A 16,766-nucleotide genomic window follows, 5' to 3' on the forward strand; every position below is an offset into this window, starting at 1 on the left:
GACAAGTTCATCCAGGAGGACAAGCCCCTGATTCCATACGGGATTGATGATGTTCACAGTCTTGCAACTATTGACATATGGGTGTATTCCGACTTCAAAATGGTGGATTCAAAACCCATCATGGATCAGGTGGAAGCGCTTCAGCTCATTTGCCATGAAATCGCTGCTGAAGGAATGTCCATCTGCGAGACATTCACAACTCTCAGCTTCATTGAAAAGCTTCCTCCAAGCTATGCGGATTTCAAGAACTACTTAAAGCACAAGAAGAAGAAGATGGGGCTCGAGGAGCTCATCATGAGGCTTCAAATGGAATCCAGAAACCGAATTGCTGACAAGGTCACTGCTAAGGAGCACAATGTCAACATGGCTGAGCACAAAGGCAAAGGAAAGGCACACGCCCATTCTCCTGCCAAGCCTTCCAAAACTGTTGTAGCCCTGAAGGCTTCTGGAAAAATCTTCAAGAACAAAGGCATTGAAATCAATGCGAATGCGAATGTGGAGAAGTACAAGGGGAAATGTCACTACTGCCACAAAGTGGGGCACAAGACTGTTGAGTGTCGCAAAAAGATCAAGGATGAGAAGGCTCAAGCAAATCTCACTGAGGAGGATCTCGTTGCTGTGGTGACTGAAGCCAACATGGTTGAAAACAACAACCCCAAGGAATGGTGGTATGAAATTGGGGCAACCACCCACATTTGCACCGATAGGGCGATGTTCAGCACCTATCAGAAAAGCATGACTGAGGAGAAGCTCAAGATGGGAAACACTGCAGTCTCCAAGATTGAAGGACGCGGCAATGTGATTTTGAAGATGACATCTGGACATGAGGTCACTCTGACGAATGTGAAACATGTTCCTGACATGAGGAAGAACTTTGTCTCGGGAACCTTACTCAGCAAGAATGGATTTGCCACAAATTTTGAGGCGGACAAGCTCGTGATTAGGAAGAATGGGATGTATTTGGGAAGAGGGTATGTTAAGGGTGGACTTGTCAAGTTGAATGTAATGACAGTCCCTCCGAAAGTTGTAGCTTCAAAAGTTTCAATGAATAAGAAAGAGCCAGTTGCTTATTTGGTTGAGTCTTTTAATATATGACATGAAAGATTAGGCCATGTAAACTACAAATCTATACAAAGATTAATGAATTTAAATCTAATTCCTAAATGCAAAACAAGTAAACAAAAATGTGAAGTATGCGTACAGGCTAAGCTCACGAAAACGCCATCACCTCGTGTTGAAAGAACTAATAAACCTCTAGATTTAATTCACACCGATTTATGTGATTTAAAATACTTACAAACTAGAGGTGGGAAAAAGTACTTTGTGACCTTCATAGATGACTGCACAAAATATTGTTATGTATATTTATTACATAGCAAAGATGAAACCTTAGAAAATTTCAAAGAATTTAAACTCGAGGTCGAAAATCAGTTTAAAGCTACTATTAAAGTAGTTAGAAGCGACAGAGGAGGCGAGTATGATGGTCCATTCAATGCATTCTGTAAAGAACATGGAATAATCCACCAAACTACAGCTCCTTACTCACCAGAATCTAATGGAGTTTCTGAACGCAAGAATCGAACTCTAAAAGAGATGATGAATGCAATGTTGCAGGAATCTGGGCTACCCCAGAACATGTGGGGGGGAAGCATTGCTTACCACTAATTATATCCTCAACAAAATTCCACACAAAGTAACTGGCAAAACTCCATATGAATTATGAAAAGGTAATTTACCTTCGTATAAATACCTCAAAGTGTGGGGGTGCCTGGCAAAAGTTGCAGTACCGCCACCAAAGAAGGTCACTATTGGACCTAAAACACTGGATTGCATCTTCATCGGATATGCACATAACAGTAATGCTTATCGATTTCTGGTACATAAATCTGAAATATCAGACATTCATGAAAATACAGTCATGGAATCAACAAATGCATCTTTCTTCAAAAATATTTTTCCATATAAGGAAAAACAAGGTTTAAAACGAACTCGAGAAGAAAGAGACAATGACAAAAACTCAGAAACTGAGACAAACGTCGAGATTTCTATAAATGATATTTCAGAAAATGAAGAAAAAGATGAACCTCGAAGGAGCAAAAGAGCTCGGAAAGAAAAATCTTTTGGAAAAGATTTCCTAATGGCATTTTTAGTAGAAAATATTCCAAAAACTTTGGCAGAAGTCATGGCTTCACCAGAAGCTCCATTTTGGAATGAAGCTGTCAGGAGTGAATTTGATTCGATCATGCAAAATTATACTTATTACATAACAGATTTACCACCTGGCTGCAAAGCACTAGGGAATAAATGGATAATGACACGAAAACCTGGTGGAAAATATAAGTCTAGGCTTGTTGTTCAAGGATTCTGACAAAAGGAAGGCCTTGACTATTTTGATACATATTCTCCAGTGACGAGAATAACATCAATAAGACTGGTGATAGCTATCGCAGCCTTAAGAGACTTAGAAATCCATCAAATGGATGTAAAAACTGCTTTTCTAAATGGTGATTTAGAAGAGGAAATTTACATGAAACAATCTCAAGATTTTGTCATTCCCGGATAGAAAGACAAAGTATGTCGGCTTGTAAAGTCACTTTATGGGCTTAAACAAGCTTCTAAACAATGGCATGAAAAATTTGACAATACAATGATGTCAAATGGTTTCAAAATAAATGAATGTGACAAATGCATATATTACAAAACTACTAAAAATGCGTATGTTTTGCTATGTCTATATGTAGATGATATGCTCATTATTGAAAGCAATAAAGACATTATCAATCAAACAAAGAACATGCTCAAAGGGACATTTGAGATGAAGGACTTGGGATTAGTAGATGTAATTCTCGGGGTTAAAGTTATAAGAAATTCAAACGAAATTATCTTAACACAATCTCATTATGCTCAAACAATATTAGAGAGATTTAAAAATTACTCTAATAGTACGGCAAAAACTCTGTTAGATCCCCAAATGCACTTGACAAAGAATTCAGGTGAAGCGGTTTCACAAAACGAGTATGCACGTGTGATCGGAAGTCTCATGTACTTGATCAATTGTACTAGACCAGATCTGGCGCATGCAGTAAACGTACTTAGTCGATATACAAGTAATCCAGGTCATACACACTGGAAAGTTATAACGAGGGTACTCAATTACTTGCGCTATACCAAAAATTTTGGGCTTCACTATGGTAAAGAACCAGCAGTTTTAGAAGGATACAGTGATGCTAACTGGATATCAGATTTTAAAAACTCAAAATACACGAGTGGATATGTCTTTACACTAGGAGGAGCAACAATATCATGGAAATCTACCAAACAAACAGTGTTAGCCAGATCTACCATGGAATCTGAGTTCATAGCCTTAGACAAAGCAGCAGAAGAAGCTGAATGACTTGGAAATTTTTTGGAAGATATTCCTATGTGGGAGAAACCTGTGCCAGCTATATGCATACATTGTGATAGTCAATCAGCAATAGCTCGGGCTCAGAATAATCTATACAATGGTAAATCTAGTCACATCAGAAGACGACATAAAACCATTAGACAACTTATCTCAACTGGTGTAATCACAATATACTACATCAAATCGGCTGACAACCTAGCGGATCCATTTACTAAAGGTTTGCCACGAGATGTTGTTGCTAAATCATCAAAAGGAATGGGTTTAAAGCCTATAACGAATGAGGATGCTTGATTGCAACCCTACCTATCATGACTGGAGATCCCAAGACGTAGGTTCAAAGGGAAAACAAAATCAAGCAGAATCTAACCAAAGCACTTGAGACAAAGTAGTCTCTTCCCAGCTCCTAAGATGATAAAAGTGCTAACAAATGTGTGAAGGATAAACATAAGCTTTTAATGATTCCATAACTTCTAAGCGGAGTATTACTCAATGCTTTTCATGGTCAATCACCTAATGAGTGTGAAATGGGGCCGTTTCTAGGAGAATGAATGCAAGGCTATATTCTCTAAGTTCACTAATGAAAACCATGAATAGTTCAGGGCCACAATGAACACAATAGAGAACTAAGTTCTACGAGAAAATGAAGCTGTGTTATGCATGTTGTCTCGGTTTACATAAAACACCGGTTGGTTCAAGACATCATGTTCACCTTCTGGTAAAGTAAACCCGGCAGATATTAACTATGAGTGGTTCAAGGCTTAAAAATGCCACCAACTCAAACACAGTGAATTTTTCGCAAACACTCTCGATAAGTCTGTCTGGTCTAGTCAGGATTAGAATAAGTATAACTTTTCCTTAGATTCTATCGAGTCTGCATTTAGTATGCATATGTCTAGAGTCATTTCTATTCATGTGGAGGATTGTTGGACCAATCTATTAAGCACAATGGCTTTAATAAAAATTGGTAATGATGAAAAGAAATGGGCATGCGGGTGTTAACCAAAGAAGCCTTTAATGACTTTAATGAAGAAGTTTAGAGACATCTCACATCGGTTACATGAGAAGAAAACGGGCAGTATATATAAGTGTACACACTTACACTAGATTAAACGGCTCAGATGAAAAGAGAGCTCCCCACGCGCGCGCCGCAGCCGCCGTCCGGCCGGCTCGGTTCGGCGTGGGTGTGGGTTGGGCTTGGGCTTGGGTCTTGGGTCTTGGATCTTGGGTCTTGGGTCTTGGTGGAGGGCATCCGGCCCAATAAGACTATTTTTTTTTACCAAGTTAAGCCAAACGTTTTGTCATTTATTTTGAGAAAAAACAGCATGCAATTTTATTTAAAACAACAAGTAGTTTGTCTAGAAAATAAAAATGTCATGCAGTTTATCCTCTCGAAAGTTTTAAACGAGATAAGTTTACAGGTAACCCTACACGTGAGTGTTTGTATCTTGTTTCTCTTTGTGTGAGATTTTCATTCTTAACCTGGATACATTATCGGAAATCTTAGCAAGTGGAACTTGAGTCAACATCGTTAGGGTAACGTTTACGATTCACAATATATGAAAATTTCTCACTATTTCAAGTGTTTGGAGTTTGAACAGTGTAGGTGCATTCACAATATATGAATTTTTTACTGTTTCAAGTGTTTTGGAGTTTGAACCGTGTAGGTACAAATCCTGATTTATTTTTTTTTTTTTTTCAGGTGCAGGGCGTAGGTGGAAAGGAAATGGCTTGAAGCAGCTTTCATCAAATCCATATTAGGTCTTAGTACCAATTAGCTTAACTAAGTAAATTTCGTAAGAGAAGAAGACGGTGTGCTTAGGTAACTTCTTTTGAGTATGGCATGTTGCAATGTAACGCAATTTGGTTTCCACTGCTCGCATTGTCATCAAAAATCTAAATAGCCAAACAGGGCAGTACGTTGTACTAGTTGCATATATTAAATCTAAGGTCAGAATGAAAATTGCAGGATGATTCAAAGAAGTCCAAAATTATTTATGAAGAAAGTGGTATTATTAAATTAACATTTAGACAAGATTTAAAAGAGGAAATAATTGCTTAGGGGTTAAAAGATGATGCATTTTTCTAAGTTTTCATTGGGCCGAGCCCACAAGGCCCATGAAGAAGACAATTACACAAATGTCCCTCTACGGATCAAAATATCTTAGTCCCGCATGTTGTCAAACCCTAGATCTTCTTCTCACTTACACTGAGACTGAGAGTAGCTTCCAGAGAAAACAATGGCGATGCCGATGGATATCGTTAACGATGTATTCTTTGAGATTTTAGGATTGCAAATGGTAAATTGTATCAATTTTCTTAAACCATCTTGTGTTACACTCTCAGGAGGGATGATTTTCTGTCCAAGGGATTCAAACTCAAGTTATAAGAAAAGCAGGGGAACTTCAATGCCCAACACTTTATAAAGGTAACTGATGAGTGTTTGTATTCTTCTTTCTCTTAGTTTGAGATCTCCATTCTTAACCTGCGTACATTATTGGATATCTTAGTAAGTGGAACTTGAGTCAACATCATTAGGGTAATGGTTACGATTCACAATATATGAAAAAAATCTCACTATTTCAAGTGGTTTGGAGTTTGAAACGTGTATGTGCATTCACAATATATGAAAAATCTGTCTGTTTCAAGTGTTTTGGAGTTTGAAACGTGTATGTGCAAATCTTGACTTTTTGTTTGAATTTCAGGTGCAGGGGCGTAATCGGGAGAAGAAAAACTTTTATCAAATCCTAATCCTATATTAGATCTTAGTATTTAACCTATGTAGAAGGTATATTCACTAAGAAAAGACTGTGTGCTACGCTGTAGTTGGTTGAATTTATAAAATCCAAGAATCTAGTAAAATTAAAATCTGGCTGCAAATAGTTACTGAATATTATTTGACTAGCTACACAATGATAGATGAAGAAAATCGCCGATAAAAAAAACACGTAAGAAACGAGCTACCAGAGTTGTGCAGGACAATGTTTCGAATGTTAGGTATCAGCACAAATTCAAGCTAACGAGGGAACAGAGAAAGGCACTCATGCATCGTCATCGTCACATGATTGACGGTCCTTTTGAAGCCGCCACTCGGTTCATTTGACAGATTTCGTTCCACCGTTGGATCTTTTGATTCTACTTAGCCTTGACCTCATTTTGTCCATTAGATTGTGTTGAGACATAAAGCTAAATACAATTTTTTCTTGGGCCGAGCCCACGAGGCTTAAAAAGAGAAAGGTTACACAATTACACAAATGTCCTTTCTCGAAACAAATATCTGAATCCTGGAGAAACCCTAGAGCTGCTCACTCGAGAGTAGCTTCCCAGAGAAAACAATGGCGAATATGCCGATGGATATCGTTAACGACGTGTTCCTCCGTCTCCCTGCTACTACGCTAGTCCGATGCCGCCTCCTCTCGAAGCCTTGCCTCTCTCTGATCGACAGTCCCGACTTCGTCGCGTCTCATCTCAAACGCACGCTAGAAACCGAAGAGCACCTCATGATCCTGCTGCTATCCCATCGCCTTCTACGTACGATGTACCTCGACGCACCGGATAAACTCTCCGACGTCGATCATCCTCTGCAAACCGGTGGTTTCACGGAGGTTTTCGGTTCGGTTAACGGTTTGATCGGTTTAACAAACTCTCCTGTTGATTTAGCGATTTTCAATCCATCGACTCGCAAAATCCACCGCTTACCGATTGAGCCTATCGATTTCTCGGAACAGTTCATCACACGCGAGAATGTGTTTTACGGATTAGGTTACGATTCCGTGAGCGATGATTACAAAGTTGTGAGGATGATTCAGTCCAAGTACAAAGGCGATGGAGTCGAGGAAAGCTTTGGTTACGCTCTCGAAATCAAGGTTTTCAGTTTGAAGAGTAACAGCTGGAAGAGAATCCATCTTCTATTTGAGGTTCAGATTCTCTTCATCTACTTTTATTACGATCTGCTGTATCGCCGTGGGAATGGTGTTCTCGCTAGCAACAGTCTCCACTGGATTTTGCCTCGAACTGGTGGACATACTGCGTTCAACACGATAATCAGATTTGATCTCGCTTCTGATGATCTTGGAGTGCTTAGCTTCCCAAACGATCTTTACTTGGAAGATGATATGGATATTGGTGTGCTGGATGGCTGCCTTTGCTTGATGTGTTACAGCGAGTCTAGCCATGTGGGTGTTTGGATTTTGAGGGAATATGAAGGAGAATGGAGTAAGTTCATTACGGTGCCGAAACCTGAGACTGTGGTGTCGTTTGAATCTGTGAGGCCTATGATCTATTCCAAGGACAGGAGCAAAATTTTGCTGGAGATAAACAATGGGAAGCTAATGTGGTTTGATTTGGAGAGTAAGGGTTTTGAAACGCTTGGAATAAAGGGCTGTGAGGGTCCGTGTAATGCTGAAATCGTCGTGAGTAGCCTTGTTTTGGGATGTAAAGGTGATCCTCGCAGAGCTCAAGAGAAGAAGATGATGCTGAAGGGTAACAAAAGGTTGTATGCAAGTCTTTTTAAGATTTTGAGGATTGCTAATGGTAACTTGCTTAAACATCTTATGTTAAAATCTCAGGGGAGATGGTTTCCTGTCCAAGGGATTCAAGCTCAAGTTCTGAGCAATGCAGAGGAACTTCAAAGCCCAAACCTTTATCAAGGTAAGTGTAATGAATCTAACATTTACAATTCACAACACTGTATATAAGATATCTTACTATATTTCAAGTGTTTAGGAGTTTGAACTGTGTAGGTGCAGAAATTGACTTTTGGTTTGATTTTCAGGTTCATGGCGTAGGCGGGAGAGGAAATGGCTTAAAGGCAACTTCATCAAATTCGTATTAGGTTTTAATACTAATTAGCTTAACCTATGTAGAAGGTATATTCGGTCCTAAGAGAAGACACTGTGCTTAGGTAACTTCTATTGAGTATGGCATGTTGCAATATAACGCTGTAGTTGGCTGCATATATTAAAAATCTAGTAAAATTAAATCTGGCTGCAAATAGTTACTGAAGAATATTTGATTAGATAGACGAGAATATGAAGAAAATCGTTGATAAACAAAAACATAAGAAACTAGCTACCAGAGTTGATTCAAGAAGTCAACAGAGGATTGACTGGCAATCAGTTTTTTTTTTTTGATCAAATTTGTCCGTGAGATTGCGTTGTGACTTGAAAAGATTAATACATTTTTTCTTACGAGATTTATTGGGCCGAGCATACGAGGCCCACAAATGTACTTGGAAACAAATATCTAAATCACAACAGTGACACTGAGAGTAGCTTCCGAGAGAAAACAATGGCGAATCTCCCAATGGATATCGTCAACGATGTATTCCTTCGTCTCCCTGCTACTACACTGGTCCGATGCCGCCTCCTCTCCAAGCTTTGCTTCTCTCTTATCGACAGTTCCGACTTCGTTGCCTCGCATCTCAAACGCACGCTCGAAACCGAAGAGCACCTCATGATCCTGCTACGATCGCCTCGCCTTCTACGTACGGTGTACCTCGACGCACCGGATAAACTCTCAGACGTCGACCATCCTCTGCAAACCGGTGGTTTCACGGAGGTTTTCGGTTCGGTTAACGGTTTGATCGGTTTAACAAACTCTCCGGTTGATTTAGCGATTTTCAATCCGTCGACTCGCAAAATCCACCGGTTACCGATTGAGCCTATCGATTTCTCGGAACGGTTGATCGCTCGCGAGAATGTGTTTTACGGATTAGGTTACGATTCGGTGAGCGATGATTACAAAGTTGTGAGGATGGTTCAGTCTACGCATAAAGGCGATGGAGTCGTCGAAAGCTTTGGTCGCGCTTTCGAAATCAAAGTTTTCAGCTTGAAAAGTAATAAATGGAAGAGAATCCTTCTTCTCTTTGAGGTTCAGATTCTTTTCATAAAATTATATTACCGTTTGCTTTACCGCCGCGGAAATGGTGTTCTTGCTAGCAACAGTCTTCACTGGATTCTACCTCGAAGTCGAGGATATATAGCCTACAACACCGTAATCAGATTTGATCTCGCCTCTGACGATCTTGGAATCCTCAGGTACCCACTGGAGCTTCTCCATGAAGATGATATGGACATAGGTGTGTTAGATGGCTGCCTTTGCTTGATGTGTTACAGCGAGTCTAGCCATGTGGGTGTTTGGATTTTGAGGGAGTATGAAAGGAAATGGTCTAAGTTCATTACTGTGCCGAAACCTGAGACTGTGGTTTCCTTTGAATTTGTGAGACCTATGATCTACTCCAAGGACAGGAGCAAGATTTTGCTGGAGATAAACAATGGGAAGCTGATGTGGTTTGATTTGGAGAGTAAGGGATTTGAAACGCTTGGAATAAAGGGTTGTGAGGGTCCGTGTAATGCTGAAATCGTCGTGAGTAGCCTTGTTTTGGGATGTAAAGGTGATCCTCGCAGAGCTCAAGAGAAGAAGATGATGCTGGAGGGTAACAAAAGGTTGGTATGCATGTCTTTTTTAAGTGATTTCTTACTCGTTTTGATTTCCTGTTTATAAAATTTTAGATATGACAAGACAGTAAGGGAGTCTGAGTCTTGGGTATCTTCATTCTTTGAGATTTTAGGATTACAAATGATAACTTGCTTAAACATCTTTTATTACAATCTTAGGGGGGATGGTTTTCTGTCCAAGGGATTCAAGCTGAAGTTATGAGCAAAGCAGAGGAACTTTCAAAGCCCAAACCTTTACCAAGGTAATTGTAATGAATCTAATGGTCGTGAGTGTTTCCCTCAAGTTGGTACTCCTCCTTCTCTATATGGAACTTGAGTCAACATCATAGGGTAACATTTACAATTCACAACACTGTATATAAGATATCTTACTATATTTCAAGTGTTTAGGAGTTTGAACTGTGTAGTTGCAGAAATTGACTTTTGGTTTGATTTTCAGGTTCATGGCGTAGGCGGGAGAGGAAATGGCTTAAAGGCAACTTCATCAAATTCGTATTAGGTCTTAGTACTAATTAGCTTTAACCTCTGTAGAAGGTATATTTCTTAAGAGAAGACAGTGTGCTTAGGTAACTTCTTTTGAGTATTGCATGTTGCAATATAACGCTGTAGTTGGCTGCTGCATATATAAAATCTATGAATCTGGTAAAATTAAAATCAGGCTGCAAATACTTACTGAAGAATATTTGATTAGATATTCAATTGATATAAAGAAAATTGTCGATAAACAAAACACATAAGAAACTACCTACCCACCCGGAAACAAAATCCATATTGAATAATGTCGAGAGCAACCTTCTCCACTCGTAGGCTCTGTGAAGCAGATGCAAAGATATATGATCTGATTTAAGGACGTGAAAAAAGCATTTATGAAGTTGTGATATAATTAAAAACATCTAGAGAACGTTTTAAAAGAGGAAATGATTGCTTAAGAAGGTAGCAAGGTAAGTTGGGAGATATGTTTGTGTCAGAAGTTGACTTATGGCTAGTCTTTTTGTCTTCAACCCCAAGTAACCTTCTCAATTCTAATCTTTGGATCATTAGGGTTTCCGTTTCTTAAAACTAAAAAAAGACAGTTGAGATGTTGTGTTCGGACAATAACACGTCATTTTTCTGTTGCTGGTTTACTATCATTCACCATAAACATTGCTTTAAGTCAAGGGAAAGAAGGAAAGAATAAATTTAGAGAATGCAACAACAAGTAGGTAGAAAATAATCTTTGAAAAAGCGTCTGTTTAAATCCTGTAGAAGAAGAAACTGACGTTAAAGAACCATATCTGCAATCAACTTCCTTCCATCTTTCAGAAATTTACAGAAAGATGAGGCTCTGCTTCTGCTTCTTCTTAATGATCATCTTCAGCGCATGTGCGTTCTAAATACTCAATTCTACCAGCTATCTGTAAAACCACAACTTCTTTTTCTAATTCTGTTTTTTTTTCCTCTGCAGCTGCTTATGATCCATTGGATCCTAATGGGAACATTACAATCAAATGGGACATCATGTCATGGACAGCAGATGGCTATGTGGTAAGAATCCTCTTCCCCAACTTATGCCTGTGTGTTTGAAACTCACACAAACTCTCACCATCTCATTATATCTACTTGCAGGCTACGGTAACTATGAACAACTTCCAAATCTACCGGCACATACAATCCCCAGGTTGGACACTAGGCTGGGCATGGGCAAAGAAAGAAGTGATCTGGTCAATGGTTGGCGCACAAGCAACAGAACAAGGAGACTGTTCCAAGTTCAAGGGCAATGTACCTCACTGCTGTAAGAAAACCCCAACCGTCGTTGATCTCTTGCCAGGTGTCCCTTACAATCAACAGATCTCAAACTGCTGCAAAGGCGGTGTGGTTGGAGCTTGGGGTCAAGATCCTTCATCCGCTGTGTCGCAGTTTCAGGTTAGCGTTGGTTTGGCTGGAACCACGAACAAGACTGTCAAGCTCCCTAAGAACTTCACGTTGCTTGGTCCTGGACCTGGTTACACTTGCGGTCCTGCTAAGATCGTGCCGTCTACTGTTTTTCTCACTACCGACAAAAGGAGGAAAACACAAGCTTTGAGTAAGTTATAACTTATACTTCCTCTTTTTCAAAATAATTTATGTTTTAGAGTTTTCACAGTGTTTGATCAAACATATTAAATTTCAACTATAAATGCAATCATTTTTTTGTAATAATTTATTCCCATAATTTTAAATCGATAAGAATTCAGTAAATACAATTAATTTTTTAAAAAGTTTACAATTACTAATCAAAAAAAAATTTTAAAACAATTTCTTTTTAAAACATGTATTTTTTTGGAAGACGAATACACATCATTGATCTCTAAACAACATTTCATACATGTGAATCTGCAGTGACATGGAATGTGACCTGCACATACTCACAGTTTCTAGCGAGAAAGCATCCAAGTTGTTGCGTCTCCTTCTCATCTTTCTACAACGACACCATAACTCCTTGCCCTTCTTGTGCTTGTGGCTGCGAGAACAAAAGGAGCTGCGTCAAGTGAGCAAAAAAAAAGAAAAAAAACACAATCACTTAAAATCGCTGTCATAAAACTTTATTAATCATTTTACTATTGCAGGGCTGATTCTAAGATTCTAACCAAGAAAGGACTCAACACACCGAGAAAAGACAACGCTCCGTTGCTACAATGCACACACCACATGTGCCCGATTAGAGTCCACTGGCACGTTAAAACTAACTACAAAGACTATTGGCGCGTGAAGATAGCTATCACAAACTTTAACTACCGGATGAATCATACGCTATGGACTCTAGCAGTTCAGCACCCGAATCTCAACAACGTGACTCAAGTTTTCAGTTTTGATTACAAATCAGTTGCTCCTTATGGATCCATAAGTAAGTCTATCTCTCACTACAAAGATTCAACCTTTGAAGCCAAAGACTGAAGTTTTCTTATATCTATTATGCAGATGATACAGGAATGTTCTTTGGAACGAAGTTTTACAATGATCTTTTGATGGAAGCTGGACCTTCAGGGAATGTGCAATCAGAGGTGTTGCTACAGAAAGATCAAAAGACTTTCACTTTCAAGCAAGGTTGGGCTTTTCCGAGGAAAGTTTACTTTAATGGCGATGAGTGTATGTTGCCTCCACCAGATTCGTACCCTTTTCTACCAAACTCTGCACGAGGAAGCTTGGCTTCTCTCTCGACGCTATCACTCACTATTCTTGTTCTTGTGCTCATCTCCGTCGGGTGATTTGATGTGATCCTTGTTGGGTTTCAGAAACAGGACCAGAAAATGTTTTTGTATGAGACAATGTTTTTAGATGTGTGTAAACTTAATCACTGCCATTGATGTAATGGTTCTGTTCTTGTTGATCGAGATTCAAAGAATTGTCGCTTTTGTTATTACTCGTGTGAAAGTGAAACGTTGACTGAGAACGAAGGGTATAATAGTCAAAACACGTTTTCGATTGGGCCGAGTAAGCGCATTCTACTATCAGCCCAATTTGCCCGGCTTAGTTTATATTCGCACGTGTATGTTTTTCGTTGGTCCGAAAGGGCGACAGGTCAAGAACGGCGTTTTGTTTGGGAGACGCTTTTTCTAGAAGATATTTTCTCCATACGTGGTCCAAAAGTACATTAAAAGCTCTCCTATAAAAGTCCCAGTCTATTGTTTTTAATTTATTTAATCTTTGATCTAGCATTTGTTTATTCTACAAATTTTTTTTTAGAAAATTTATTCTACAAAATTTCAATGTTAAGGAAAACCATTTAAAAGATAATGTCATAATAATAACTACAGTATATATTATTAGTCCACTGACTGAAGAAAGTTTTATTTACAGGTGATTGTTCTGTTTATTATAAATCATTTAACACCAGTTAGTATCAACGTTTTATACATGGCCGTGTGAAAGTTATAGATATTTTTTATATAGAAAATCATACAAAAATATGCTTACATACCGTAAAGATCAAACGGAATGAGTATAAAAAAAACATAGTTTTATTTGCTGAATTGTAAAATAAAAAAAAAATATTTATATTTTTGTGGTCAACAAAACATATATATACACACACTTGTGAGATAGAAAACTGCGAGCAAGTCCCATGCGGTATGGCCATTTTTGACTGGGAATCTAATGAAAAGTTAGCGGCTGACCAAACGCTGAAGCCCGGTTAAAAAGCGCGTCTGAACAATTCTCCTGAGGAATCCCAAATCGTTGTTGAATTTGCCTCCAAGTAATCTGCAATTAGAATTTCATTTTCTCCGTATGTCTCCCCTGAGTCGTAGGGAGATCAGTTAATTCCCCCCCCCCCCCCCCCCCCCCGCCGCATCCGAGAGTCATGAACACGCCGCCGACTTCTCGCGTCGCATCTTTTGGTCAGACGGAGATAAACTGGGACAAGTACGTTTACTCTTTTCATGTTTTGCTCGATTTGATCCAGATCTTCGTGATTGGCTCTTTTGGTTGATTCGTTTTCGATGAAACGAGCATCGCCACTTTGCTTTGATGGAGGTAATCAAAGATTACAGATACTTAGGGCTCCTTGTTCGACATAGAAGCTCGATTTCAGATTCCATTAACCTAAGATCAGAGAGATGCCTTTGATTTATTTTATTTATTTGAATTTGCAGGCTTGACAAAAGGAGGTTTTACGTTAATGGAGCTGGACTCTTCACTGGCGTCACAGTAGCTCTCTACCCTGTCTCCGTCGTCAAAACACGCCTCCAAGTCGCTTCCAAAGACATCGCTGAAAAAAGCGCCTTCTCTGTGATCAAAGGCATTCTCAAAAACGACGGCGTTCCTGGTCTCTACCGAGGCTTCGGCACTGTGATCACAGGCGCTGTGCCTGCGAGGATCATATTCTTAACTGCATTGGAGACGACAAAGATCTCTGCTTTTAAGTTGGTTGCGCCTTTGGAGCTGAGTGAGCCTACGCAAGCTGCTATTGCTAATGGCATTGCGGGGATGACGGCTTCTCTTTTCTCGCAGGCCGTGTTTGTCCCTATTGATGTTGTAAGTACCAGAACTGCTTTGTATACATGCTGTGAATGTTGAGCTGATGTCTCTTGTATTTGCTGCAGGTTAGCCAAAAGTTGATGGTGCAGGGGTACTCAGGCCATGCTAAGTACACTGGTGGTATTGATGTCGCCACCAAAATCATCAAGTCGTATGGCGTGAGGGGCTTATACAGAGGGTTTGGCTTGTCTGTAATGACCTATTCTCCTTCGAGTGCTGCTTGGTGGGCTAGCTATGGCTCAAGTCAGCGTGTTATCTGGAGGTTAGAGACAATCATGAAACTTTGTGATAAAAATTGATGATAATGTTTCACTGATACAGTATCTGCTATTGTTGTGCAGACTCTTAGGCTATGGTAGTGACTCGAAGGCTACTGCTGCTCCTAGTCAGTCAAAAATTGTACTCGTCCAGGCTTTGGGAGGTATCATCGCCGGTGCAACAGCGTCCTCGATCACAACACCATTGGATACAATCAAAACACGGCTGCAGGTATTGTTAACTACTCCCATTCATGATAAAAGATGTGATTTTTATGTTGAAGTAATGTAGCTGAATAAATATAATATTCAGGTGATGGGACACCAAGAGAATAGACCATCAGCGAAAAAAGTGGTCAAGGATCTGATAGCACAAGATGGGTGGAAAGGGTTCTATAGGGGTTTGGGTCCAAGATTCTTCAGCATGTCCGCTTGGGGAACCTCGATGATATTGACTTACGAATACCTAAGTAAAGATAATCTTGATTCTTCTTTTGAAATGCTTACTGTTCCTTCTCTGACATATATATTCATTCTTACTTGATTTTGTTTTTCAGAGCGTCTGTGTGCAATAGAAGATTAGAAAAGGCCTCACCTCACTACTACTATTCGTTGGGTTTTTTCTCCTTGGACTAACTCGAATAGACATGATTTAAATCTTGTTTATTGGGAGCTTTCCGTTTTTTATACAATCGGACCATTCTTTCAGATTTGAAGTCTGAGATCCGTTATTGTAATCATTCTTTTGCGTATTGGAGTGTGTATTCTTACAGCAGAAGAAACTCTAGATAATGGTCTTCTGCTTTATTAGCTTCTGAGAGTTAGAGAAGCACTATCAGTGGTTTTTGAAATCCCATTTTGCCATCAGTTTTTCCAACTTTCATAATCATTTATATAGTAGATATGTTGCCATAACATCCAAGAACTTAGTCTCGTTTTGCTTGAAGTTGCCTTCTCATTTTCATCAATGTCTTCCAACAACTATCCTCAATCGATACAATCATCATCATATTCAAGCACACTGTTACCATAACTATTCTTGTGCTACATCGTTCTGACAGTTAGAATAATAATCTTCAAAAGTTGTTCGAGTGAAATACTATAAACAAAAGTTGCTACTATGTCTCCTAGTAAAAAACTAAAAACCAGTTGCGGAGTGGGATGAATAGGGCCCGGATACTTTAATATAGCTCTGCTTCTTAATAATTTGGTTATTTGAGCCAACAAAAAGCCTATCTACATCTCATGGTCATAGACTCGTAGTTAATTAAACAAAATATCTTACATACGGGGGGATATTTAAGATATCACGAACGTATATTCCCCTGGAAGTATATTCCTTGAAATATCCTACTTTTTATTGCGATTTTCTTTCTTTCTACATCCTATAAAACAAATCCGACTAGAATGGAAAATAATAATGCATCACTATTTTCTTTGCTAGGAATAATGCAAATATTAACTTGAAATTAAACAAGGGAGCTCTTAATTATTGATGAAATAACTATAATTTTTTTTGACTAAAATAACTATAAAGTTTCCATCGGTGATTGGACCATCACGGCATCACCTACGTGAATGCACTCTCGTTTATATGATAGTTACGTGATTTATGCAATAATCATAAACGACGTGCATCAACGAGGACGAGTC

At 39.1% G+C, this 16,766-nt stretch overlaps 4 protein-coding genes and 1 long non-coding RNA gene across 7 annotated transcripts; all 5 read left to right on the forward strand.

Annotated features, from left to right (window-relative positions):
• Positions 1–4,223: 4,223 nt before the first annotated feature.
• Positions 4,224–6,260, forward strand: LOC125584091. Its single transcript, XR_007321096.1, has 2 exons — positions 4,224–5,831; positions 6,109–6,260. It is a non-coding gene; the product is annotated as an uncharacterized LOC125584091 (long non-coding RNA).
• A 374-nt stretch (positions 6,261–6,634) lies between these two features.
• LOC106432560 (F-box protein At4g22390-like) lies at positions 6,635–10,515 on the forward strand. 2 transcript variants are annotated; one of them, XM_048751970.1, is made up of 3 exons: positions 6,635–7,895; positions 7,972–8,053; positions 10,301–10,515. In XM_048751970.1, exons 1-2 carry the CDS (start codon positions 6,739–6,741, stop codon positions 8,012–8,014), a joined length of 1,200 nt encoding a protein of 399 aa, XP_048607927.1. In that variant the 5' UTR covers positions 6,635–6,738; the 3' UTR covers positions 8,015–8,053; positions 10,301–10,515. The 2 variants fall into 2 exon arrangements, with proteins under 2 accessions (XP_048607927.1, XP_013728865.1); XM_013873411.3 differs by lacking the exon at positions 10,301–10,515 and adding an exon at positions 8,178–8,384 and having other exon boundaries at positions 6,674–7,895.
• Positions 8,522–10,515, forward strand: LOC106432568 (F-box protein At4g22390-like). 2 transcript variants are annotated; one of them, XR_001286422.3, is made up of 3 exons: positions 8,522–9,849; positions 10,021–10,191; positions 10,301–10,515. XR_001286422.3 is itself a non-coding variant. In XM_013873421.3 (3 exons), exons 1-2 carry the CDS (start codon positions 8,693–8,695, stop codon positions 10,061–10,063), a joined length of 1,200 nt encoding a protein of 399 aa, XP_013728875.1. In that variant the 5' UTR covers positions 8,522–8,692; the 3' UTR covers positions 10,064–10,103; positions 10,301–10,515. The 2 variants fall into 2 exon arrangements, 1 of the variants encoding a protein (XP_013728875.1); XM_013873421.3 differs by having other exon boundaries at positions 10,021–10,103.
• Positions 10,516–10,988: 473 nt separating this feature from the next.
• Positions 10,989–13,302, forward strand: LOC106432549 (COBRA-like protein 4). The gene is made up of 6 exons (XM_013873400.3): positions 10,989–11,223; positions 11,306–11,385; positions 11,467–11,923; positions 12,220–12,367; positions 12,447–12,724; positions 12,799–13,302. Exons 1-6 carry the CDS (start codon positions 11,178–11,180, stop codon positions 13,083–13,085), a joined length of 1,296 nt encoding a protein of 431 aa, XP_013728854.1. The 5' UTR covers positions 10,989–11,177; the 3' UTR covers positions 13,086–13,302.
• Positions 13,303–13,929: 627 nt separating this feature from the next.
• On the forward strand, positions 13,930–16,028 carry LOC106432539 (solute carrier family 25 member 44). The gene is made up of 6 exons (XM_013873390.3): positions 13,930–14,241; positions 14,472–14,853; positions 14,922–15,118; positions 15,198–15,345; positions 15,427–15,583; positions 15,671–16,028. Exons 1-6 carry the CDS (start codon positions 14,180–14,182, stop codon positions 15,694–15,696), a joined length of 972 nt encoding a protein of 323 aa, XP_013728844.1. The 5' UTR covers positions 13,930–14,179; the 3' UTR covers positions 15,697–16,028.
• The last annotated feature ends 738 nt before the right edge of the window (positions 16,029–16,766 follow it).

This window comes from Brassica napus, chromosome C3 (assembly GCF_020379485.1).
Source record: "Brassica napus cultivar Da-Ae chromosome C3, Da-Ae, whole genome shotgun sequence".
Lineage (NCBI taxonomy): Eukaryota > Viridiplantae > Streptophyta > Magnoliopsida > Brassicales > Brassicaceae > Brassica > Brassica napus.